This window comes from Pelophylax lessonae, assembly GCF_965119305.1.
Source record: "Pelophylax lessonae genome assembly, chromosome: 3".
NCBI classification, from domain to species: Eukaryota; Metazoa; Chordata; class Amphibia; order Anura; family Ranidae; genus Pelophylax; species Pelophylax lessonae.
The window spans coordinates 479693272-479720779 of NC_138770.1; the positions used below are offsets into that span (position 1 = coordinate 479693272).

Genomic DNA, 27508 nt, shown 5'->3' on the forward strand with positions numbered 1-27508 from the left:
TCCTCCTAAGGGCCAGATTAACGTAGGGGCTATTGGAGCTGCAGCTCCAGGCCCCTACCTTTTATATAGGCCCCGGGTTGGCCATATTCACTGTTACCGCTCTTCTGTCACTTGTAAACACAGAAGTCTGGCTTCTATGCTCGCTTCCCCAGGCAGCACCCTCAGAACCTCCCCACACAGCGCGAAGGCCGGACAAGGAGGGACAGTTGCCGATGCATGGATGTGTTTATGGGCTTCAGAGACAGCATCCCATGTTGAATTAGGCATGCATGGCTGCACCCTTCCTCCTCTGGGTGCATGGCAAGGCACGGCCCTTAAGGCCCTTCAAAATCCTCAGCACCAAGCCCATGATGCTCTTAATCCGGCCCTGGTCCTCCTCCACCGCCGCTTCCACCTACACCGCCCATAGGTGTGCGCAGCCTATTGCATTAAGGTGTGCACCCCAAAGTAGAAATACACATGCATGTGTTTGCCAGCAGGGAGAGTAATGTATCGGGGCCATGTACCTGTAGGCAAAGAGAAATAGAGCAGAGCAGGTCCGAGGGAGATCTTTCCCATCTCCTCACTGGCAATGCTATGTGCCCTAGGTGATTAGGGTGTGCCCAGGCACACCCGGCACACCCTGTGCGCATGCCTATGTCACCGCCACATCCACCACCACCTCAACCTCCCTCCTACTCCATATGGGCCTCGTCCTTCAGAGATGAAGAAGAACATTGTTTTATTTTTTTCAACCTCTCTTTCTTTCTTTTTCTTTTCTCTTTTTTGCCCCCACCCATCCGGCAGAGACAGGGACACAGAGGTGAGACATGGCGGCTCCAGCAGGTGAGACGATATCAAATCTTAAATTGACCACTTTAAACATCCGAGGGCTGTCCACCCCGGAAAAACGCTCATGACTGTTATCTGATATGCGACGAAGCCATACTTGTATAGCGCTTTTCCAGGAAACCTACTTTAAGAAAGATTTGATCCCCAGACTGTATAATAGGGATTTTTCTTGGGCATACCACGCCCCCCTCGCCCATCCCTAAAGTGAAAGGCGTGAGTATAGTCATATCCAAAAATATCCCATGGGCATTTAGGGCCCTACAGACCGACCCCCAGGGCAGGTATTTGATGATTAAAGGGATGCTGGGACAAAGAGTAATTACTCTTGTGAATTTCCCCAGTGCCAATCAAATACCCTTCATGCAGTCTTTAACATCGACTATATTGGAATTCCCTGAGGGGCATCTGATAATGGGGGGGAGACTTCAATTTTTCACCAAAGCCCCTCATAGACACTTCATGAGGAATACCCCAGCTATCGTACTCTCGATTAAACAGATTGAAGAGGGGAATATCCCTTTTAGATCTGGTTGACCCATGGCGAATAATGCACCCTGGGGAGAGGGACTATACCTACTATTCAGCTACACACAATACCTACTCCAGAATAGATTTATGGTATCCCAGAACGACCTCCCTCTGATTGCTGCTACTCATATAGATTAATTTTCCTTTTCAGATAATGTACCTGTTCATCTGTTGTTTGAGTGGGACTCTGGACCACCGAGATTAGCGACTTGGAGATTAAATTAATCTCTCCTGCAGATTCCCACTGCCAGGGCTGAAATTGATGTAGCCCTGACAAGAGTATTTTGCGAACAACACTGACCCGTTACAAGCACCCGGGATAACATGGGAAGCACATAAGTGTGTTATTCGGGGAGTAATAATGAGGATAGGCTCCAGACACAAGCGAGATCAAGAGAGGGTGGTAACCATGCTTTTCGAATGTATTACAACATTAAGCGCTTCCCATAAACAGTCTCTGGCGAGAGAACACCTAATCACCCTTATGAAAGCAAGGAAAGAGTTTAATAAACTCTTATTTCAGAGAACAGTTCGGAACCTTATGATAACCAGAAGAAAATATTCTGAGTTTTCAGACAAACCGGGGACAATGTTGGCGAGAGCCTTGCGCGGGCCACAAAAACGCACAGTAATTTCACAAATACAAAACACAAACGGTCGCAAAATTCACTCTTCAGTTGAGATCGCAGAAGAATTATAGGCATATTATAAAGCTCTATATAATTTGCCACCTATAGATGCAACTAAGAACACACAGGAGAAAATCAATGTGGCGACGGCATGTATACAAGCATCTGGTATGCCTCCTCTGTCGCTAGAACAGACGACAGCTATGGAGGGTAAAATTACAGAAAAAGAGTTGACCCTGGCCTTGTTTCGGTCTAAGCGACACAAGGCTCCCGGCCCTGATGGATATACCCTTCCATATTATCAACAATTCATGCAACATTTGAAGACCCCTTTATTATTATACTTCAATTCGATTGGAGAAGGAGGAAGTATGCCTTTTAGATTCTCTGAGGGCCGATATAAAACTTTGATACATAAGGAAGGAAAGGATCCATCACTGTGTGGGAGTTATCGCCCGATCTCCCTGCTCAATACTGACCTTAAATTGTTCGCCAAGGTGTTGGCAAACCGATTAATACCTTATATCCCACAATTGGTACACTGGGATCAGGTCGGTTTTGTTCCAACCAGGGAGGCGAGGGATAACTCGACCCGAGTGGTGGATCTGATACATAGTGCTCGATCAACGCAAACCCCCATGATGCTACTTTCCACAGACGCCGAAAAAAGGCCTTTGACAGGGTGGCCTGGGAATTTATCCAGGCCACCCTGTCATATATTGGCCTAGGACCGTGGATGTTGGGCTGTATAATTGTCCTATATACATCACCCACGGCGGCAGTACGGGTTAATGGGTGGAGATCGGATTTCTTTGAGATCAACACTGGTATGCGACAAGGCTATCCATTATCCCCCTTGATTTTCATCCTAACCTTAGAACCATTCTTGTGTACAATACGCAGGGATGGAAATATCACAGGTGTCCGGGTGGTGGGTGAACACCACAAGGTAGCAGTGTTTACTGATGATCTGATTTTTTGTTGTGATGAATCCTATTAAATCTTTGCCACATATACTGGATGCACTTCAGGTATATGGCAACATATCTCACTATAAGATAAATCTCTCTAAATCTGCGGCCTTGAATGTTTCTGTGCCCCTGGACACCTGGAGATCTATATGTACAGCCTTCCCTTTCCATTGGTCCACCAGCTCGATAAAATATCTTGGGGTGAATATTACAGCGGATCCCGTGAACCAATTATTCAGCAAATTTTTTGCCCCTTTTGGGGATTTTTCGTTCGAATTTCCAAAGTTGGCAAACACTCACACTGACTTGGTTTGGCCGATGCAGTGCACTCAAAATTAACATATTGCCTCGTATTTTATACGTTATGCAAGCTCTTCCAATATCAGCCCCTGGGTTGTTTTTCTCTCAAATACAAGCACTGTTTCGATCTTTTGTGTGGGCCACCAAATCCCCTCGGATTGGGATGCGGATCCTCACTCTCCCTAAAGATAGCGGGGGGATTGGTCTACCAGACATTCTCCAATACTATAGGGCCTTACACCTTATGCGAGTATTGGATTGGCATTGCAATTCCACTACAAAACAATGGGTATCTCTAGAGAATGGGATGGCTGGCCGGCCTGTCCCTCTGGCCCCCTGGACACCAATCATGACGAATGATATACTTTATTCGCACCCGACAATTGGGCCTACAATACGTGAATCCCGTAGAGTACAAAGTCACCCGAAGATAGCGCCATTGATATCTCCTATGACACCAATCTTAGGCAACCCTGAATTTTTACCAGGCTGCATGAACAACAGGGTGACTGCTTTGGCTCAGGTGGGGAGGGTGCGTCTCATGGATGTTTGGACAGAGAAAGACCCGCCATCTCATTTGGAGATTAAGGCATGGCCAGGGTTGAATCTAGATCCTTTAAGTATTCTACAAATCAGACATTTTCTTCTACATCTTCAAAGGCAGGGCTATTCCCCGTGAGCATTGTCCCCCATTTGAGACATTATGCAAGGGGGGACCATCTATCCCACATGCACTATCTTTTTTTATGCGATGTTGGGAGAAACAGTGAAGGAACAACCTCTGCCATATATACGTCAATGGGAATAAGTCTCAAAGTCTCCTTTACCCCCATACAAATCAAACAAATCTTATCAATGGTACATAGGTCTTCCCTGGCCAGCAGATATCAGGAAACTAGTTACAAAATTCTCACTCGCTGGTACAGAGTCCCTGCACTCCTGCATAAAATGGATGGGTCGATTCCAGATTGTTGTTGGAGATGTGGTGCTGAGGGAGGCACAATGATGCATATTTTTTGGACATGTCCCTCTCTGAGGGATTTTTGGAGGGAGGTCGCTCTGGCGAATAAGGAACTTACCTCGGTGGAGGTGGGCGAGGATCCAGCACTGTGCCTACTTCATCTTACGAGGGGATCAATTAGGAAATATAGGAAGTCTTTGATAGCCCACTTACTCAATGCTGCGAAAGCCTGCATTCCAACAATGTGGAGACAGACATGTCCCCCTACGCGACAAATGTGGACTGCAAGAGTAAATTAAATACATCGCATGGAACTCCTAACCGCAGCATTAAACAATTCTGAGGAGCAAACCCGAATACGCTGGTCACCATGGTTACAATTCACAAGCTCCGATGAGTATATACAGCTAAATCTTTAATTCTAGGGATATTTCCCTTATGTGTATAAGGAGTGAGCCTCTAGAACCCCCTGACTCTGCCGGAGTAGATGGGGGTTTTTCCTTATCTTTTTCCCCTTTTTTTTTTCTTTTCTCCCTTCTCTCTCTCTTCCTTTTCCTTTTTTCTTCCCTCTTTCGATCGGTCTGTAGGTGGAGCCCCCCAGGGGGGGGGGGGGGGACAAATGGGATACGTAAGGAGAGGTAGAAGGAATAATACGTTATATATTATTTTTTTTATTTCCTCTATAAAGTTAAATGAAACGTGTGATTGTTCTGACAACAACAGCTCTATTTGGTTCAGATGTTTTTTTTTCTTTTTTTTGGAAAAAACAGGAAAAATTTGCTCCTTTTGGGTTTTTTTTTTTTTTTCACTTCACAAATATAATGGACCTAAAGTTATACACCAAATGATTTCACAATATTAGCCACATATCACACATATCACTAAAAATATTTACACTTTTTTTTTTATCAAATTATATTTGGGAATTATCCCCTCTTTCCCTTTTTTTTTCCCCCCTTTTTCACTTCCCACTTTAGGTTTGGAGTTTGTGACATCACTTTTCACGGATTGTTTTACACTTTTTGTGTTTAATTTTATTTTTCACGATTGGAATTGGATTATATTGAATTGTATTGAACGTGGTATTTTCCTATTTTAAGAAACATCTGAAAAATGAAATGTACTGTATCCTTAAAGAAAAAATGTAGTAAAAATGTTTTAAATTAAAAAAAAAAAAAAAAAGATTTTCAGTCTTTTAGTTTGTGCTGCCTATCAATGCCTCCCATCATTGTCGCCTATCAGTGCAGCCTCATCAGTACCTCCTCATCAGTGCAGCCTCATCAGCACACATCAGGGAAGGAGAAAAATTACTTAATTACTTATTTGCAATTTTTTTTTAACAAAAACTAAGAAAAACTTTTTTTAACCCCCAAATTCTCTGTCTTTTTAATTTTTTTTTTTTAGCAAAAAATAAAAACCCAGCAGTGATTAAGCCCTGGTTCACACTTATGCGAGTGCGGGGTTCGCATGTAATGTCGGAGCGCACTGCTCCTTCATTACATGCGATCGGCTGTGCGGTGCGAGTTTAGCCATACACTTTGTGTGGCTAAATTCGCACCGCACCCGCACAAAAGACGCACAGGACCCTTTTTTGCAGCCGCATCAGGATCGGATCGCACAGCGGTTCACACTTGTGCGATCCGATCCTGTGCGAACTGCAAGATCGCACTGCGATATGCGATCAAATTGGGGGTGTCATTAAGATTACATTGACACCCCCAGCGTATCGCATATGGCAGTGTGAACTGCCGGGGGTGCGTGTGCGATGCGGGAACAGGCTGCGGATTCGCAGCCTTCCAGCATCGCATAAGTGTGAACCGGACCTTAATACCACCAAAAGAGAGCTCTTTCTCAAAAGAATTATACAAATTTCATTTGGGTACAGTGGTGCATGGCCGCGCAAATGTCAAAGTGCGACAGCACTGAAAGATGAAAATAGGCCTGGACAGGAAGGGGGTGAAAGCTCCCAGTATTGAAGCGGTTAAAATGTGCCTTGTCAGCAAAAACCTTGAAAGGCTTTGTTTTCATCTTCAATTCAAACCAAACAGTTTCTTGTCAATGCAATACTCTCTTAAAACAGAAGCAGAATGTGATTACCTTCAGCACAGATTCAAAACCCAAACAGGCAGGCTCACCAACCTGTAAAGTTTCAGTCAAGCATGTCTTTCAGTGAGATCCAGGCTACACACAGGACACCTCTCTCCACAGAAACTCCTCTCTGTCTCTTGATCCACCTGATTGAAACTGATCAGTGTATCCTGGCAGTGGAAAGTCCCTACTGTCAGAATATACTATTCCAGTGGGGAGGATTCCTGCATCCACCTTGTTTGTGTGGATAGCGGAATCTGTTTTTTTTTTTTTTTCCAGCCCTGGCTGAAGGAAAATGTAATCCATCTATGACCAGCTTTTTAATCAGGACTGTAGGGGAAGTACCTGCCCTCTACATTTAACCCCCTCTTGACCCTGCCCCAGGCTGACTCTCCACAATATATACTGTAAAAATGTATTTACACACACAAAGTAAATATTACATATATTACAGCAGATTGTTTGATAGCATTTGATTACAGCACCTTTGTGAAATCTCCAGCGAGAAATCCTTGTTCAAAACCACTCCACATTGTTAAAGGAATAAGAAGAGCTTGTCTTTTATCTTGAAGATGCCTAACTGTTGCCAGGGTTTTCATCCAAAATGATTCTCTTTTGTCAGCCCCTCCAGACTCTTCTTCTTTTAAATCAATATTATCCAGGAATATGGCTATAAGCAAGACAGCAAGTATCCCAGCTCCTTGATAAAAACACAATGGACAATGAAATGTGAAGCAAAGAGGTGAAAAAATTGACTCTTTATACTAATAACATTATAAAAAATTGTAAAATGTACTGCAAATGCTAAAAAGTAGTTATACAGTATGAAAGAACATACAAAGATTGAATAGATATATTTAACAAAAGGAATATTTCCAGGTGGTCTGCAAAACAAAGGGGACCCTGTATAAAATGGATATTAATGATATTAACTCCAGCCAAAATGTTTTTTCCTCAGTCTCAATCCCTCTACTACTCCGAAGGATTGACTTTCAATAAATCTGACGCACTACCTTGCACCTGCATTTCTTTTTTTGGCTTCATATCCCCCAATGCCCAAAACTGTAGAACTTGCAATTCAACTTGCTAATCTCTCTGGCTGCTGGATATCAACTCCAAAAAGGGCTAGAGGTGAAGGGTGGCTTGTCACTAAGCTGTCCCTTGGTCATGGGCACGCAAAGTAATACACCTTGCTGCCCCCTCTATCTAGGGTTGAGGTGTGATGAAAAGAAATTACTCACTCAGTCCCTCTTGAGTGAATTCTGAATTTTTGCTATACAGGCCCAGATCATGACTGTCAGGGTAGCTTCAGCTAAGCCTAGATAAACACTGGAAAGGGTGTGAGGCTTTAATTTTTCCTTGTCTCTTTCCCCCTGGCTCACCCCTTTCCTGTTTTCTGCCCAGGGGCAGGGCCTCCTAGCAAAAGGGTCCCCTCGGGGCAACTAGACCCTGGACTAGGCTCCTGCATGGTCAGGCTCCAGAACATTTATGCCCTATAAGACCTGTACAGGGACAATGTCCACCTTTCTGGGCCTTGCCCACCCTAGAATAGGCAAGACTCCATAAATAGCCAGGCTTTAGCCTCTGTTCCTTTACCCTCTAAGTTCCAGAACTATCCAACTGGTAGAAATTCTCTATATTGCCCTACAGAACAGAATTCCTAATAAGGGATTTTGTGAATTTTTTTTTCAGTTTTTGTACTAATCTCAGAATTGCATGTATATCAAACAGATCTCTTCGCGCTTAGGTCTCAGTTTGAAAATCAGCTGCTAGCACTACACCTTGGTGAAGTATATCTCAATTTTTAAAAAAAATTGTGCAGCGCTATACAATGGAATTATACAGGAATATACAATGACCTCCATGTAAGGGGGAGTTTACAAAGACAACCATTGTTGAGGAGATTTGTACTGACCACCAATGTAAGGTGACACTTCTACACTGACCACCAATGTTAGGGGGGATTTATACTGACCACCAATGTAAGGGCAATTCTGCACTTACTACCACTGTAAAGGGAAATATACACTGATCACCAATGTAATGAAGAAGTTACACTGACAACCAAAGTAAGGGGGACATTTACACTGGCCACTAGTGTGAATGGAAGGATTTTCACCAAGCCCCAATGTGATGAGAAGATTTACACTGACCACCAATGTAACTGGGACATTTAGCCTGCATTCACATTTCTTGTGTCAGGAAAACATGCAAAATTGCCTGGTACACAGAAGTGGCATTAATTGTTAATGACACCTTCACGCATCTGCTGAGATGTGCGTATTCACATCCACCAAAATTCATGGTATTTTGAAAAAAGGTTCCCCCTCCAATTTGCTTACCTTTGCAGAACAGGCTGACGGTAGGCTTAATGACCTCAGTTGTAGACAGGACATTCAAGCATGCCCCTTTACCTAACCAGTGGGCAGCATTCAACAGAAATGAAGGTGGATATGACCTCAGGGTGTCATGATATACAGTGGATACGGAAAGTATTCAGACCCCCCTTAAATTTTTCACTCTGTTATATTGCAGCCATTTGCTAAAATCATTTAGGTTCATTCTTCTTCCTCATGAATGTACACATAGCACCCCATACTGACAGAAAAACACAGAATTGTTGACATTGTTGCAGATTTATTAAAAAAGAAAAACTGAAATATAACATGGTCCTAAGTATTCAGACCCTTTGCTCAGTATTTAGTAGAAGCCCCCTTTTGATCTAATACAGCCAGGAGTCTTTTTGGGAAAGATGCAACAAGTCTTTCACACCTGGATTTGGGGATCCTCTGCCATTCCTACTTGCAGATCCTCTCCAGTTCTGTCAGGTTGGATGGTAAACATTGGTGGACAGCTATTTTTAGGTCTCTCCAGGGATGCTCAATTGGTTTAAGTCAGGGCTCTGGCTGGGCCATTCAAGAACAGTCACGGAGTTGTTGTGAAGCCACTCCTTCGTTATTTTAGCTGTGTGCTTAGGGTCATTGTCTTGTTGGAAGGTAAACCTTCAGCCCAGTCTGAGGTCCAGAGCACTCTGGAGAAGGTTTTTGTCCAGGATATCCCTGTACTTGGCCGCATTCATCTTTCCCTCGATTGCAACCAGTCGTCCTGTCCCTGCAGCTGAAAAACACCCCCACAGCATGATGCTGCCACCACCATGCTTCACTGTTGGGACTGTATTGGACAGGTGATGAGCAGTGCCTGGTTTTCTCCACACATATCGCTTAGAATTAAGGCCAAAAAGTTCTATTTTGGTCTCATCAGACCAGAGAATCTTATTTCTCACCATCTTGGAGTCCTTCAGGTGTTTTTTAGCAAACTCCATGCGGGCTTTCATGTGTCTTACACTGAGGAGAGGCTTCCGTCGGGCCACTGTGCCATAAAGCCCCGACTGGTGGAGGGCTGCAGTGATGGTTGACTTTCTACAACTTTCTCCCATCTCCTGAGTGCATCTCTGGAGCTCAGCCACAGTGATCTTTGGGTTCTTCTTTACCTCTCTCACCAAGGCTCTTCTCCCCCGATAGCTCAGTTTGGCCGGACGGCCAGCTCTAGGAATCATTCTGGTCGTCCCAAACGTCTTCCATTTGAGGATTATGGAGGCCACTGTGCTCTTAGGAACCTTAAGTGCAGCAGAAATCTTTTTGTAACCTTGGCCAGATCTGTGCCTTGCCACAATTCTGTCTCTGAGCTCTTCAGGCAGTTCCTTTGACCTCATGATTCTCATTTGCTCTGACATGCATTGTGATCTGGAAGGTCTTATATAGACAGGTGTGTGGCTTTCCTAATCAAGTCCAATCAGTATAATCAAACACAGCTGGACTCAAATGAAGGTGTAGAAGGATGATCAGAAGAAATGGAAAGCACCTGAGTTAAATATATGAGTGTCACAGCAAAGGGTCTGAATACTTAGGACCATGTGATATTTCAGTTTTTCTTTTTTAATAAATCTGCAACAATGTCAACAATTCTGTGTTTTTCCGTCAATATGGGGAGCTGTGTGTACATTCATGAGGAAGAAGAATGAACTTAAATGATTTTAGTAAATGGCTGCAATATAACAAAGAGTGAAAAATTTAAGGGGGTCTGAATACTTTCCGTACCCACTGTACATATGAATGCTGCCTCTATTTACATATCAATTCAGCTGGTCCATGGCTATTTACATATTTTTTTTTTTAATTCAAAATTTTTTATTGTTTTCAATACATTACATATTATTACTTACAGACATTCATAATCCATAAACTCTCCCGGCCCCTCCCCCCATTGTCCCCCCTATTGTGTCAAAAAGATATAATAAAAAAAATAAATAAATAAAAATTGTACGTGAAAAAATGCAACACACATATCCCTCCCCAGAAACCACACCCCATCCACAGTGTAAAAATTCCTCCAATCAAAAGAAAAAGCAAAGAATGAAAAAAAAAATATTACCAATATTTATTCAGACCCCAAACCATATCATACTTGTCTCGGATTGTGACCGCACTCTATGTGCAAAAAGAGAAAAAAAAAATTATAATTAAGGGAAGGATACACGTTTATTCGTGATCTTCCCCCCCTAAGCTCCCCAAGCACAAGGGGGGGATTCCACTCACACCGTGTTCCATCCTGTAAGACTTCCTAATAAGGAAGTTTAAGTGAGCAATATATGACCCCTCTCCTCATCAGCGAAGGGAAAGTGAAACATACAAAAAAAAAAAAAAAAATCCCCTGTGAAACCCCCCTCCCCCCCCCCCATACCCTATTACCTTTCAAAGTGGGGAGAGGAACCGTACTCCATACCAAACATAAATACTTTGCTTCCTCCCAAACATTCCAACACATTATTACATTATATACACCTTATATACATTACATAATATCCCTCCTGACTTTACTCGTCAGGCCTCCTAAAGATCCCTCCACTGGCACACCGCGAAGAGGGGTGTCTGGGAGAGACCCCCCAAAACCCCCCCCCCCCCCGACCCCACCCCTCCCACCCCCCTACTCTCCACCCACCCCCATTATCCTTTTCTCCTATCCAACCTCCTTGAGCGTCCCATCCTCACGGCACCTCCTCTAACTTATCAATCTTAAATAATCCTCTGAACACGTAAAATGGGACCATGCCTGCCATCTTAACCTGAATCGCTCTTCCATACATAAACGAGCTGCTGTTAACTTTTCCATCCTATATATTTCCCTGATTTTGGCAAACCATAATTACACTGTAGGTGGGTGTGTTTGCCTCCATACAGCCGGTACACAAGTTTTTGCTGCATTCAGGAGGTGTATCAATAAGGAGTTCCTATATTTCTTGACCGAGCTCCTCGTGCCATGTAGTAAACATAGCACGGGATCCTCCCGTATCTTAGTCAATGTTAAATTTTCGGTTATATGAGCTACTTCGTCCCAGAAACCCCTTATCGATGGACATTCCCAAAAAATGTGTAGCATCGTTCCGCCCTCCTCTCCACATCTCCAGCATCTATCCTGATGTTTTCTATCCATTCTATGCAGCTTTGCTGGTACGCGGTACCATCTGGCTAGGATTTTATAGTTAATCTCTTGGTATCTGCTTGATATTGATGCCTTATGTGTCAATCTTAGAATTTTATTTACTTGTTGCTGATTTAGGGGTATCTCTAACTCTCTTTCCCAATTTTGTATGAATTTAGGTGGTCTCCCCTCCTGTGATGTCCCCAAGAGCGCATACATATATGATAATGCATGTGGTATTCTAACCCCTTCTCTGCACAGGGTCTCAAATGGAGTTAGTGGTCGTGGAGTATATCCCTTCCTTTGTATTTGTTTTAAATAGTGTCTAATCTGGTAAGCACTGAACATGTCTAAGTTTCCTTCTGGCCAAGATAACATTTCTGTCGTCGTCACATATCACATAATCTGACCCTGCCCCCCTTGATTAATCCTATGATTTTAGCGTTAGAACTCCCTGGGGGAAAATTGGCATTACCTGCCAGGGGTGTCATCGGTGATATTGCTGGTGCCACTGAGCTATGCTTCTGTACTTTGGCCATTTCGCTTAATGTCGCCCCGATCGTCGGATGTAGATGTATCTTGTCATCTTTCAATATAGGAGTCCATGTAGCTAAGATAGTTGCAGAATTCATGATCTCCTTTTCTAGTTGCACCCACTGCTCATATTCCCCGTTACAGTGCCAGTCTAACACTCGCATTAAATGTGCAGCCCTGTAGTAGCACATTAGATCTGGTAGACCCACACCTCCTCTCACCTTCGGTAAGGTTAAAGTCTGTATGCCAATTCGCGGGGATTTTCTGGCCCATACAAATGACCTTAATACTGCCCTAGTCTGTGTAAAAAATGTCATTGGGATTGCTATCGGAATAGCCTGTATCATGTACAATAATCTTGGTAATACGTTCATTTTTACTACGCTACACCTCCCAAACCAAGACAAAACAAGTGTCTGCTATTTTTGTAAGTCTGCTTTAATGGATTTTATCAGTGGAATAAAATTTGTCTCAAATAGATCACTAGGATCTGCTGTGATATGGATCCCTAAGTATACTATTGATTTGTTCTTCCACTGAAATGGAAAAGAGGCTCTCATATAATTCCACCTGTTCCCTGGTATTGACACGTTCAGTACCTTCGACTTAGACATATTCATTTTAAAGTACGAGACCTCTCCATACTCTCGAATCGCTTCTAATATTGACGGGAGTGTTCTGTCAGGGTTAGTTACGTAGAATAGAAGATCATCTGCATAAGCTGCCACTTTATGCTGTCCCCTGCCCATTTGTGCTCCTTCTATTTCAGAATTTTGACGGATCTTACATAAAAAGGGTTCTAGAGCTAATATAAAAATCAGTGGCGATAGAGGGCAACCTTGTCTAGTGCCGTTTTTTATATGAAAAAAATTCGAACACCAGCCATTCACTCTCACCGCCGCCGTGGGATTAGAGTACAATGCCAGAATAGATGTCGTCATCCATGTTCCCAGGCCAATGTGTGACAGGGTGGCTCGGATGAAATTCCATGCCACCCTGTCAAACGCTTTTTCTGCATCTACTGAAAGAAGCATCATCGGGATTCTCCGAGCTCGCATACCATCTATCACATCGATTGTTCGAGTGGAATTATCTCTTGCTTCTCTTGTGGGGACGAAGCCGACCTGGTCGTAATGAATTAGTTGCGGTATGTAAGGGAAAATCCGATTAGCCAGTATTTTAGAAAACAGTTTAGTGTCTAAGTTCAATAGAGATATTGGGCGGTAGCTCCCGCACACCGCTGGGTCCTTCCCCTCTTTATGAATCAATGTGATATAAGCTCACAAGGAATGTAATGGTACTTTCCCTCCCTCCCCAATGTAGTTCAAATGATCTAATAAAGGGGTCTTTAAACTTGTATAGAACTTCTGATAATATATCAGTGTCAAGCCGTCCGGACCTGGTGCTTTGTGTGGTTTTGCTTGCGATATTGCTGTTTTTACCTCTTCCTCTGTTATCTTCCCCTCTAATGCTGAAATTTGGTCTTCCTTCAGGGAGGGCATATCTGTAGTTCTGATATATTTAATCGCCTCATCGACGCCAGCATCCCCTCTACCAGCTGATTCCGATGAGGCAATGTCATATAACTCTTGATAAAATCTGCTAAATTCTTCCGCTATTTCTGGTGATCCATGTTTCATTTGTCCCCCTCTTGTTTGTATTTGTGCTATTACCGTCCTTTTCTGGGGTCCCCTTAATGCTCTAGCCAGCATAGTACCCGGTTTGTCAGAGTATTCGTAATAATGTCTTTTGTGTGACACTATAGTTCGAATAGCCTTCTCAAAGAGTAGCTCATTCAGTTTTTCCCTGGCCGCGATGAGAGGCATCAGATGTTCCATTGCCACTGATTTCTTATGATTGGCACTCAAAACTTCTATCCGTGTTAACAGCTCAGAGATCTTCTCTTCCTTTTCTCGCTTCCGTTTTGCTCCCATTTTGATCAGTACTCCCCTGATAACACATTTATGTGCCTCCCATATGCTCGATGGTGTCACTTGTGGTGTTTGATTTTCTTGGAAATACCTCCTTAATTCTGCCTCAATCTCTGTTTTTGTTTCTAATCCTTGTAATAGCGATTCGTTCAGTCTCCATGACGGTAATTTTACAGGACCTACGTCAAAGTCAATTGTCATATGAATTGGAGAGTGATCCGACATGGAGAAAGATCCAATCTGTGTAGCTACCACTTTATGTAAGTCTCCCCGAGATATTAAAATGCGGTCTATTCTAGAATATCTATTATGCACCGTGGAAAAATACGTATAGTTCTTTTCGCTGGGATACACAATTCGCCATGGGTCGACTAGATTAAGGAGTGTGATTTCCCTGCTAAGTCTTTTTAAACGAGCGTATGAGAGGTGTGATGTCCCTTGGGAGGTGTCTAATATTGGCTCTGGGGCGTAATTAAAATCCCCGCCCATAATTACCATCCCATCTTGGAAGTCTAACAAAATTGGTGCAATAAGCATTAAAAATTTGATTATGATTAGGGAAGTACACATTTATCAAGGTAATCATCTTTTCCCCAATCTTGCCCTTAACCATCAGGTATCTTCCCTGTGGGTCAATACGTGTTTCAAGAAATGTCCATGGTATCTCTTTAGCTATAATAATGCTTACCCCCTTCAACTTAGGGATGGGGGTGGGGGCGTGATATGACCAAGGGAAATCTTTATTCTGTAATTTTGGGGTTGCTTCCTTTTTAAAGTACGTTTCCTGGCAGAAAAGTATCTGTGTCCGATTTCGTCTCATGTCCGCCAGCAGACACACTCGTTTTTCAGGTGTGGACAATCCCCTAACATTGAGCGAGGTGATTTTGATTTCCTGCATTTCTGTCCCAAGGTACTTCCCCCTAATTTTATTCCCTTGGTTACACGTATTCACGCCCCCTCTCCCACCCACTCTCGTCCCCCCAAAAATAGGAGAGGTGCCGTGAGTCCCCAAACACTCCAGAAAAGGAAACCCCCCCCCCCCAGAGCACCAATTTACCCCCCTTCCCCCCCTCCCCGCGGGTATGCCAGTAAGTCGGGATCCTATGTGGTCAACTTTTGACCATGCGTAACAAGACGCAACCTAATTGAGTGTGCGATCCGAGGATTCGCACCGTGAGGAGGAACAGATCAAATAACAAAGGTAGCTGTTTCTCTTTATGTGTTGATAAAAAATGAGAAATAGAAAAGCAAAACAAAAAGCACAGCACACCCAAGAGCTAAAAGCTCTCACCCTTTACTCCAGTTTGATAAAGGAAAAATAAAGGAAAATAAAAATACAAAAAGGTGAACACATCAATCGCAACAGGTCCGTGCACCCAGGGCATCCGCCCCTTTTCTACTCTCCCCAGAGAGGCCTTGGGGGTCCCCATATATTATTCCCTACCGATCTGCCTCCCTACTTAATTCAATCTGCCAGTGTCCCTAAACCTACTCCTATTTAAGAGGCTGTCCTTGTCTTGATCCCCAAAGCTCTCCCGGTACTTAATATCTAGGCATCCTCCTACCATTATGCCTCCCTCCTTTTACTCACTGCCACCCATATTCCCCTCATCTCCGACTCTAAGCCCCCTGCTCGCCATGCTACGGCTGTCTAATCACTCTCCTGTTAATTCTCTATTCTCCGAGCCTTTTCTCTCTCAAACAGGCAGAGCTAGCTACACAAAGATAACAGAAGGAGAAAAAGCAAAAAAAAAAAAAAAAAAAACACATAAAAGAAATATAGACTCCTCCGTTGGAGACCCTTAATACTACTTTATACAAAAAAGAGAAAAGGGGAAAAAAGAAGAAAAATCAGGATTCCTCCCTTACTCCTGAGTTCACAGCCACCCCCCACCCTACTCTCACCGTGACCCCCTAAGAGAAAAAAAACCAAAAACATAGAAAAGGGAAAATCGCAGGAGGCAAGAATGAAATTGCATAGCATCATCAAACCGTGATCAAGTCACTGTTCCTGTAAAATGATTCCTGGGCCTCTCTTAGACATTTGGGGGTCCAGCCAATCAGAAACTTGCACCGGCTGCGTCCCCAAAAAGGAAAACAGTCCTGGCAGTTGCTCAGGCCATCGTAACGTAAAGGACAGTTCCCCTTTCATGACCTTTAGGTGGAATGGGTGGCCCCAGTGATAGATAGCTCCTGCTTTCTGAATTTCTTCCAGTAAGGGTTTAACTGCTGCACGCATTCTAAGAGTATTCCTTGATAGGTCTGGTAAGAGTCGAATCATCGAACCTTCATATTCAAAGGGGCCCCTATCCCATGCCTTCCTCATTATTTTTTCTTTGAGTGCGAAAAAATGGATCCTAGCTAGGACATCTCATGGATAGCCTGCCCCCATACTCCGCGGGGCCCTTACTCTATGGACCCTGTCTATCTCAATTGGCTCCAGTTGAGGTCTATCCAGAAGCCCATTGAAAATGCCGGTTATCTTGACTGACAATTCCGGCCCTTTTATCATCTAAGGCAACCCCCTAAGACGTATATTGTTGCGTCGATTCCTATTCTCTCCGTCATCTTGCTGCAGCTGGATCATGATTAACTGTTTGGATAGTAATTTCTGATGCACCCCTATACTTTCAACTTTTTCTGTGATCTGGGTCTGCTCCTTTTCCACCCCCTCTATTCTACTGTCCATTTTCTGCATTTGGCCCTTCAAGGAGTTGATTTCAATGGTAAGTGAGCTTACTATGGAGGCTGCAATAGCTGTCAAATCTTGTTTTGTGGGCATAATGGCTAATAGCTCCTTCCATTCCAGAGTCTGTGTAGGCGTGCTTTGCTGGAGGGAGTCTTGTGAGGTTAACTGCTCATCACTTGGTGCTACAGTCTGGTCAGATATATCTTCCATTTGCTGGTCATGTGTCTCTTTATTATTATTACTGCTTTTACTGTCCTTCATTGCTCCTGTGTTTCCAGATGCACCTGGCCTTATTGGTGCCATCCTAGACTGTTCCTCCACCCACCCGCTTTGTGCACCCCTAAGAAAATACGCGGAAATGTCCGCCCTCCTTCCTGGTCTTCTTATATTCTGGGGTTCATTTTTCTGCATGGGGGGTAGGGGGGATGGTGACTTGGTAGCTTATTGGTGTTATGACTTCTTCACCTCCTAGCCCACCAACGTCTAGTTAGGTGTGTCCATATTTCAGTCCCACACTCTCTATCCCCCTTGGGTAACGTGGAACTCAGCCCCCCCGAGTGTAACAGCAGGTCAACCAGTCTCTGCACTCACCAGGGCCGTCGCTGCACTTTCTCCACGCTCAGCTGCAATCCCTGTGCTCCCACAGTGTCGGCTGGCTGTTTCCGTTGCCTCCACGCTAGTATGGGTGCAGAAAGTTCCGTCTTTTTTGGTGAGTATACTTCTTGGGACCGGGCGGGGCCCATATGTTTGGGAGTCTCGGTGTTACTCTGTCCTCCCCGGGTCCGAGTCCCTATGTTCGGGAGTCTCGGCGTCACTCTGTCCTCCGCGGGTCCGAGTCCCAGTATTTGGGCGTCTCGGTGTTGCTTTGTCCTCCCCGGGTCCGGATCCCTATGTGAGGGAGTCTCAGCGTTGCCCTGTTCTCCCTCTCTGGGGTCGGCGCCGGTCTCCCTCGCTACCACACTCGGCGGTATCTGTTTCAGCCTCGTGTGCTCTCTTCCGGCGTCTGAAGGGGGAGGATGCCGCTGCTTGCTGCTATGGGCGGATGCCTGCCTACGGGTGTCGGACCTCTGCTGTAAACCTCCTCACGGCATCATCCTCTTGCCACACCCTCACGCAGGAGATGGGCTATTTACATATTACTGCCACACAATTTACATATCATTGCAGGTTATTTACAGGTAAACACAGGGTCTGCAGGTGAGTCAACTGTACATGGCAATAGGGCAGAGCTGGGCAGCTATGGGACTAAAACTTTAAAGGAATTTAAACAGGGATAGTTGGCAAGTATGAGGCAGCTGCTTTGGGCCCCACAACAATGATGGGGCCCAGGGCAGCTGCCCCTTTTGCCCTGCCTTAAAGACGGCCCTGCATGTAGCACACAACGCATGCACAGTACAACTGCAAACTGCGTAATTTTAAAAGGAGATACTTCCTGTGACAGGAGTCACTTGGGGCGCAGGGTGACCAGGAAACTGGGGGGCACTGGGGATATGGTTTGGATGGCTCCAAATGGGACAGTGATATTCAGGAATGATGTCTCTCTTGAAATATGAAGATTTTATTCCCTGTACAGTATGAGGTCCATGACCAGGAAGTACAACTCCTAATATGGTCATTCCAGGAAGTTCAATGTGGAGATGGGATGTATTGGCACTCAGAGTAATGTATTGGGGGCTCGTTATGTAACCATTGTGTGATGTTGGGGGCTGGATTTGGGTCATTATCCTGTGATGACTGCATTACTTCTAACGTGTATATAAAGAGCATGTATGCCTTTCAATAAAGAGTCTGATTTTTGCTTGACCCTCAATACAGAGCCTCGTCTCGTACTTGGGGGGGGGATTATTCGTATGGGTTTCTGGTTTGGCTGAGTGGAGTGTCCTAAACGACTGTAACCCCTTTCATGCCCGGTGTGTTGTTACACTTGGTGGCAAGCGGCGGGATAATTCCCGCAGCCCAGAAGGACAGCTACAACAGGACACAGGCCAATGGAAGCCTAGTATGAATGGCTAAAGCGCTCTACCCTCAAGGACTTACTGGAGAACCGGGGCCGACCGGCCAACAACCGTAAGAAGAGGGACATTATCGCAGAACTAGTCGAAATGTATAGAGCTGAAAGACCCAACATAATAGAAAAGCCCAGCGTAACAGACAGGACACCCGAAGAGGCAAGTTTTGATCGGGCTGTTAACATAAGACTGGCACATTATGGTCCTAACCCTACAGCGGAGATCATAGCCTGAGTTATAGCGGCTGTTGAGGAAAATTGGCTACAACAAAGAAGGGCTGCAGCAGCAGAAGTCACAGCAGCACCAACTGAAAGGAGAAAGGTACATTTTGCTGCTTTAAAAAATGTCATTGAAATGGAAGGGGAGATTGGTGGGTACCTTGCCTATTTTGAATGGCAATGTGCCCTACACCGGGTGCCCACAGAAGAATGGGTTACCATTTTGTCTTGGAAATTGTCCGGCCGGGCCAGTGAAGCATTCAGGGCCATCCCAGATGAGGATATTATGAACTATGGGCTGGTAAAAGAAGCACTTTTGGCCAGATATGCTGTCACACCAGAGGCGGTTCCGAAAGACTAGCAAGCAGACTAGAGACTCATGTACAGAGTGGGCATGCCGCCTACACCACACGGCATCTCACTGGGTCGCTGGATGCCAAGCAGTATCCAGGGAAGAGGTGCTGCAGCTGTTCCTGCTGGAGCACTTTTTTGACAAGCTGTCCCCGGAAGTCAGAGAGTGGGTCCGGGACCAAAAACCTTACACCTTGTCTGAAGCAGCTCGCCTGGTGGATGAATACACAGACACTTGCAAACTGGATAACCCTGTAGTCAGGACAACAGTTCGGGTAGAATATCGATCAGCGGCACCCCCTCCAGCTGCCACCTACCAAACACAGACGTACCGCCCTACAGCACTACCTCCAGCGGCCACTTATTCTCAGCAGCCCAGGTTCAACTCTCAGCACTACTCACAACCCTTCAGGTGTTTTGGGTGTAAACAGCTAGGGCACAAAAAGCCAGACTGTCCGTTTAATCCAGTCAGGCAGTCCCAGTCTTGGAGAAAGCCAGCAGGGGGGAAAAAGGGGGGAGGGGTATGTCTGTATATTAAGAACAGTGTACAGGTAAATATGAGGGATGATATTAATAATGGAGCTATGTACAAGGCAGAATCCCTATGGGTAGAATTTAAAAGGGAAGGTACTATAGGGAAGGTAATATTGGGCATATGCTATAGGCCCCCCAACCAGAGGGAGGAGGGGAAGGCGGACCTCCTTTTACAGATAGGATTGGCAGCAAGGATGGGAAATGTCATTTTAATGGGGGACTTTAATTATCCAGATATAGACTGGGCAGAAGGAACCGTGCATTCAGCCAAGGCTCGGCAGTTCCTAAATGTTTTGCAGGACAATTTCATGGGTCAGATGGTGAATGCACCGACAAGAAACAATGCGGTACTTGACCTACTGATTACCAACAATACAGACCTGGTTACGGATATAGAAATACGGGGCAACTTAGGAAACAGTGACCATAGTTAGTTTCAGTATTAATCATAGTAATAGGAAACACAAGGGTAATATAAGAACACTGAATTTCAAAAGAGCCAATTTCCCAAAACTGCGCTCGCTGCTAGAAAATATCAAATGGGATAGAACCCTGGGAACAAAGAACACAGAGGAAAAATGGGAGTGCTTCAAGAGCATACTAAACAAAGGGATTGGCCAGTGCATTCCAAAGGGAAATAAATTTAAAAGAGCAAAACTAAACCCTGGGTGGCTAAACTCCAACATAAAAATGCATATTAATGCTAAAGGAAAGGCCTTCAAAAAATACAAGGCTGAGGGGTCATTGGCAGCATTCAAGCATTACAAAGAGTGCAATAAGAAATGTAAAGACCAAATCAAGGCGGCTAAAATAGAACACAAAAGACATATAGCAGAAGAGAGTAAAAAGAACTCCAAAAAATTCTTTAAGTATATAAACAGTAAGAAAGCGAGGCCAGAACATATTGGCCCCATAAAAGATGACAAAGGAAATATGGCCACAGAGGACAGAGAAAAGGCAGAAGTGTTAAATAATTTCTTCTCTTCAGTCTTAACAAAAGAATCGGGAGGGCTACACTAACCCAGCTTGTAAGGCCAAACTACATAACACACCTCAGGAAGTACCACCATGGCTAACAGAAGATAGACTTAGAACTAAACTAGAGAAACTCGACATAAATAAATCACCGGGACCGGATGGTTTGCACCCTAGGGTTCTTAAAGAGCTCAGCCAGGTGATTGCCAGACCATTATTCTTGATATTTAAGGATAGTTTACAGACGGACATGGTGCCAGCTGATTGGAAAAAAGCCAACGTGGTACCAATATTTAAAAAAGGGCCGAGATATATCCCGGGTAACTATAGGCTGGTCAGCCTAACATCAGTAGTCTGCAAGATTTTTGAGGGGATGTTAAGGGACCACATACAAGACTTTAGTAATGAAAATGGTATTATTAGTAGTAATCAGCATGGATTCCTGAAAAATCATTCTTGCCAAACCAATCTATTAACCTTCTATGATGAAGTGAGCTGCCACCTAGATAAAGGTAAGCCTGTGGATGTGGTGTATCTGCACTTTGCAAAGGCCTTTGACACCGTTCCCCACAAAGGCCTACTGTTCAAACTAAGGAAGGTAGGTATGGACCATAAGGTGAGTACCTGGATAGAGAACTGGCTCCAGGGGAGAGTCCAGAGGGTGGTGATTAATGGGGAGTACTCGGATTGGGCGGGTGTGGAAAGTGGGGTCCCCCAGGGTTCTGTCCTGGGATCAATCCTGTTTCATTTATTCATAAATGATCTAGAGGAGGGGATATCTAGTACAATCTCAGTATTTGCGGATGATACTAAACTAAGCATGCCAATATCTTCTATGCAGGATGTGGAAACCTTACAAGCGGACCTGAACAAAATAATGGGGTGGGCAACTACATGGCAGATGAGGTTTAATGTTGAAAAAATGTAAAGTAATGAGTAGGGGGGGGGGGGAACCTCTGGGTGAGTCTAGGATGGAAAAGGACCTGGGGGTACTGGTAGATAACAGGCTTGGCAGTGGCATGCAATGCCAAGCCGCTGCAAGCAAAGCAAACAGAATACTGGGATGCATAAAAAAGGGGATTCACTCCAGAAATAAAGAGATTATTCTCCCTCTCTACAAGACTCTGGTCCGGCCACATCTGGAGTATGCTGTCCAGTTCTTTGTACTGTCCTCAACCTTGTCCAATCAATGTCCTCTAAGCTGAGAAATATGGGCAAATATTTATCCGTCATTCCATACCATCAGGGAGGCATGTAATTGGCCCCAAATTTATTCAGCAGCCGGAAAACAATCCATAACATACAGCCAATTTCATTAGGAACTATCTTCAGCCTAAAGAAGAACAAGGCGTCCTGGAAGTGATGGTTTAGCACATACAGCACCCTGATCTCAACATCATCAAGTCTGCCTAGGATTATACAAAGAGACAGAATGATCTGAGGGACCCATCATCCACAGAAGATCTGTGGTTAGTTCTCCAAGATGCTTAGAACAACCAACCTGCTAAGTTCCCTTCTGTTCATTTACTCTCTCCATTTTGTTAATTGATAAAAGTAAATTATTACTCTCCCCAGAGAGGCCTTGGGGGTCCCCATATATTATTCCCTACCGATCTGCCTCCCTACTTAATTCAATCTGCCAGTGTCCCTAAACCTACTCCTATTTAAGAGGCTGTCCTTGTCTTGATCCCCAAAGCTCTCCCGGTACTTAATATCTAGGCATCCTCCTACCATTATGCCTCCCTCCTTTTACTCACTGCCACCCATATTCCCCTCATCTCCGACTCTAAGCCCCCTGCTCGCCATGCTACGGCTGTCTAATCACTCTCCTGTTAATTCTCTATTCTCCGAGCCTTTTCTCTCTCAAACAGGCAGAGCTAGCTACACAAAGATAACAGAAGGAGAAAAAGCAAAAAAAAAAAAAAAAACACATAAAAGAAATATAGACTCCTCCGTTGGAGACCCTTAATACTACTTTATACAAAAAAGAGAAAAGGGGAAAAAAGAAGAAAAATCAGGATTCCTCCCTTACTCCTGAGTTCACAGCCATCCCCCACCCTACTCTCACCGTGACCCCCTAAGAGAAAAAAAACCAAAAACATAGAAAAGGGAAAATCGCAGGAGGCAAGAATGAAATTGCATAGCATCATCAAACCGTGATCAAGTCACTGTTCCTGTAAAATGATTCCTGGGCCTCTCTTAGACATTTGGGGGTCCAGCCAATCAGAAACTTGCACCGGCTGCGTCCCCAAAAAGGAAAACAGTCCTGGCAGTTGCTCAGGCCATCGTAACGTAAAGGACAGTTCCCCTTTCATGACCTTTAGGTGGAATGGGTGGCCCCAGTGATAGATAGCTCCTGCTTTCTGAATTTCTTCCAGTAAGGGTTTAACTGCTGCACGCATTCTAAGAGTATTCCTTGATAGGTCTGGTAAGAGTCGAATCATCGAACCTTCATATTCAAAGGGGCCCCTATCCCATGCCTTCCTCATTATTTTTTCTTTGAGTGCGAAAAAATGGATCCTAGCTAGGACATCTCATGGATAGCCTGCCCCCATACTCCGCGGGGCCCTTACTCTATGGACCCTGTCTATCTCAATTGGCTCCAGTTGAGGTCTATCCAGAAGCCCATTGAAAATGCCGGTTATCTTGACTGACAATTCCGGCCCTTTTATCATCTAAGGCAACCCCCTAAGACGTATATTGTTGCGTCGATTCCTATTCTCTCCGTCATCTTGCTGCAGCTGGATCATGATTAACTGTTTGGATAGTAATTTCTGATGCACCCCTATACTTTCAACTTTTTCTGTGATCTGGGTCTGCTCCTTTTCCACCCCCTCTATTCTACTGTCCATTTTCTGCATTTGGCCCTTCAAGGAGTTGATTTCAATGGTAAGTGAGCTTACTATGGAGGCTGCAATAGCTGTCAAATCTTGTTTTGTGGGCATAATGGCTAATAGCTCCTTCCATTCCAGAGTCTGTGTAGGCGTGCTTTGCTGGAGGGAGTCTTGTGAGGTTAACTGCTCATCACTTGGTGCTACAGTCTGGTCAGATATATCTTCCATTTGCTGGTCATGTGTCTCTTTATTATTATTACTGCTTTTACTGTCCTTCATTGCTCCTGTGTTTCCAGATGCACCTGGCCTTATTGGTGCCATCCTAGACTGTTCCTCCACCCACCCGCTTTGTGCACCCCTAAGAAAATACGCGGAAATGTCCGCCCTCCTTCCTGGTCTTCTTATATTCTGGGGTTCATTTTTCTGCATGGGGGGTAGGGGGGATGGTGACTTGGTAGCTTATTGGTGTTATGACTTCTTCACCTCCTAGCCCACCAACGTCTAGTTAGGTGTGTCCATATTTCAGTCCCACACTCTCTATCCCCCTTGGGTAACGTGGAACTCAGCCCCCCCGAGTGTAACAGCAGGTCAACCAGTCTCTGCACTCACCAGGGCCGTCGCTGCACTTTCTCCACGCTCAGCTGCAATCCCTGTGCTCCCACAGTGTCGGCTGGCTGTTTCCGTTGCCTCCACGCTAGTATGGGTGCAGAAAGTTCCGTCTTTTTTGGTGAGTATACTTCTTGGGACCGGGCGGGGCCCATATGTTTGGGAGTCTCGGTGTTACTCTGTCCTCCCCGGGTCCGAGTCCCTATGTTCGGGAGTCTCGGCGTCACTCTGTCCTCCGCGGGTCCGAGTCCCAGTATTTGGGCGTCTCGGTGTTGCTTTGTCCTCCCCGGGTCCGGATCCCTATGTGAGGGAGTCTCAGCGTTGCCCTGTTCTCCCTCTCTGGGGTCGGCGCCGGTCTCCCTCGCTACCACACTCGGCGGTATCTGTTTCAGCCTCGTGTGCTCTCTTCCGGCGTCTGAAGGGGGAGGATGCCGCTGCTTGCTGCTATGGGCGGATGCCTGCCTACGGGTGTCGGACCTCTGCTGTAAACCTCCTCACGGCATCATCCTCTTGCCACACCCTCACGCAGGAGATGGGCTATTTACATATTACTGCCACACAATTTACATATCATTGCAGGTTATTTACAGGTAAACACAGGGTCTGCAGGTGAGTCAACTGTACATGGCAATAGGGCAGAGCTGGGCAGCTATGGGACTAAAACTTTAAAGGAATTTAAACAGGGATAGTTGGCAAGTATGAGGCAGCTGCTTTGGGCCCCACAACAATGATGGGGCCCAGGGCAGCTGCCCCTTTTGCCCTGCCTTAAAGACGGCCCTGCATGTAGCACACAACGCATGCACAGTACAACTGCAAACTGCGTAATTTTAAAAGGAGATACTTCCTGTGACAGGAGTCACTTGGGGCGCAGGGTGACCAGGAAACTGGGGGGCACTGGGGATATGGTTTGGATGGCTCCAAATGGGACAGTGATATTCAGGAATGATGTCTCTCTTGAAATATGAAGATTTTATTCCCTGTACAGTATGAGGTCCATGACCAGGAAGTACAACTCCTAATATGGTCATTCCAGGAAGTTCAATGTGGAGATGGGATGTATTGGCACTCAGAGTAATGTATTGGGGGCTCGTTATGTAACCATTGTGTGATGTTGGGGGCTGGATTTGGGTCATTATCCTGTGATGACTGCATTACTTCTAACGTGTATATAAAGAGCATGTATGCCTTTCAATAAAGAGTCTGATTTTTGCTTGACCCTCAATACAGAGCCTCGTCTCGTACTTGGGGGGGGGGATTATTCGTATGGGTTTCTGGTTTGGCTGAGTGGAGTGTCCTAAACGACTGTAACCCCTTTCATGCCCGGTGTGTTGTTACACTTGGTGGCAAGCGGCGGGATAATTCCCGCAGCCCAGAAGGACAGCTACAACAGGACACAGGCCAATGGAAGCCTAGTATGAATGGCTAAAGCGCTCTACCCTCAAGGACTTACTGGAGAACCGGGGCCGACCGGCCAACAACCGTAAGAAGAGGGACATTATCGCAGAACTAGTCGAAATGTATAGAGCTGAAAGACCCAACATAATAGAAAAGCCCAGCGTAACAGACAGGACACCCGAAGAGGCAAGTTTTGATCGGGCTGTTAACATAAGACTGGCACATTATGGTCCTAACCCTACAGCGGAGATCATAGCCTGAGTTATAGCGGCTGTTGAGGAAAATTGGCTACAACAAAGAAGGGCTGCAGCAGCAGAAGTCACAGCAGCACCAACTGAAAGGAGAAAGGTACATTTTGCTGCTTTTAAAAATGTCATTGAAATGGAAGGGGAGATTGGTGGGTACCTTGCCTATTTTGAATGGCAATGTGCCCTACACCGGGTGCCCACAGAAGAATGGGTTACCATTTTGTCTTGGAAATTGTCCGGCCGGGCCAGTGAAGCATTCAGGGCCATCCCAGATGAGGATATTATGAACTATGGGCTGGTAAAAGAAGCACTTTTGGCCAGATATGCTGTCACACCAGAGGCGGTTCCGAAAGACTAGCAAGCAGACTAGAGACTCATGTACAGAGTGGGCATGCCGCCTACACCACACGGCATCTCACTGGGTCGCTGGATGCCAAGCAGTATCCAGGGAAGAGGTGCTGCAGCTGTTCCTGCTGGAGCACTTTTTTGACAAGCTGTCCCCGGAAGTCAGAGAGTGGGTCCGGGACCAAAAACCTTACACCTTGTCTGAAGCAGCTCGCCTGGTGGATGAATACACAGACACTTGCAAACTGGATAACCCTGTAGTCAGGACAACAGTTCGGGTAGAATATCGATCAGCGGCACCCCCTCCAGCTGCCACCTACCAAACACAGACGTACCGCCCTACAGCACTACCTCCAGCGGCCACTTATTCTCAGCAGCCCAGGTTTAACTCTCAGCACTACTCACAACCCTTCAGGTGTTTTGGGTGTAAACAGCTAGGGCACAAAAAGCCAGACTGTCCGTTTAATCCAGTCAGGCAGTCCCAGTCTTGGAGAAAGCCAGCAGGGGGGAAAAAGGGGGGAGGGGTATGTCTGTATATTAAGAACAGTGTACAGGTAAATATGAGGGATGATATTAATAATGGAGCTATGTACAAGGCAGAATCCCTATGGGTAGAATTTAAAAGGGAAGGTACTATAGGGAAGGTAATATTGGGCATATGCTATAGGCCCCCCAACCAGAGGGAGGAGGGGAAGGCGGACCTCCTTTTACAGATAGGATTGGCAGCAAGGATGGGAAATGTCATTTTAATGGGGGACTTTAATTATCCAGATATAGACTGGGCAGAAGGAACCGTGCATTCAGCCAAGGCTCGGCAGTTCCTAAATGTTTTGCAGGACAATTTCATGGGTCAGATGGTGAATGCACCGACAAGAAACAATGCGGTACTTGACCTACTGATTACCAACAATACAGACCTGGTTACGGATATAGAAATACGGGGCAACTTAGGAAACAGTGACCATAGTTAGTTTCAGTATTAATCATAGTAATAGGAAACACAAGGGTAATATAAGAACACTGAATTTCAAAAGAGCCAATTTCCCAAAACTG

The 27508-nt window shown here is 45.1% G+C and overlaps 1 protein-coding gene across 1 annotated transcript in view; it reads right to left on the reverse strand.

Moving 5' to 3' along the window:
• LOC309549438 (protein unc-93 homolog A-like) overlaps window positions 1-27508 on the reverse strand; it is a 911642-nt gene that overhangs the window by 425413 nt on the left and 458721 nt on the right. The window contains exon 5 of the mRNA XM_082249731.1: window positions 6794-7008. Coding sequence (XP_082105857.1) covers window positions 6794-7008 — 215 coding nt within the window. The remainder of the gene's footprint in view (window positions 1-6793; window positions 7009-27508) is intronic.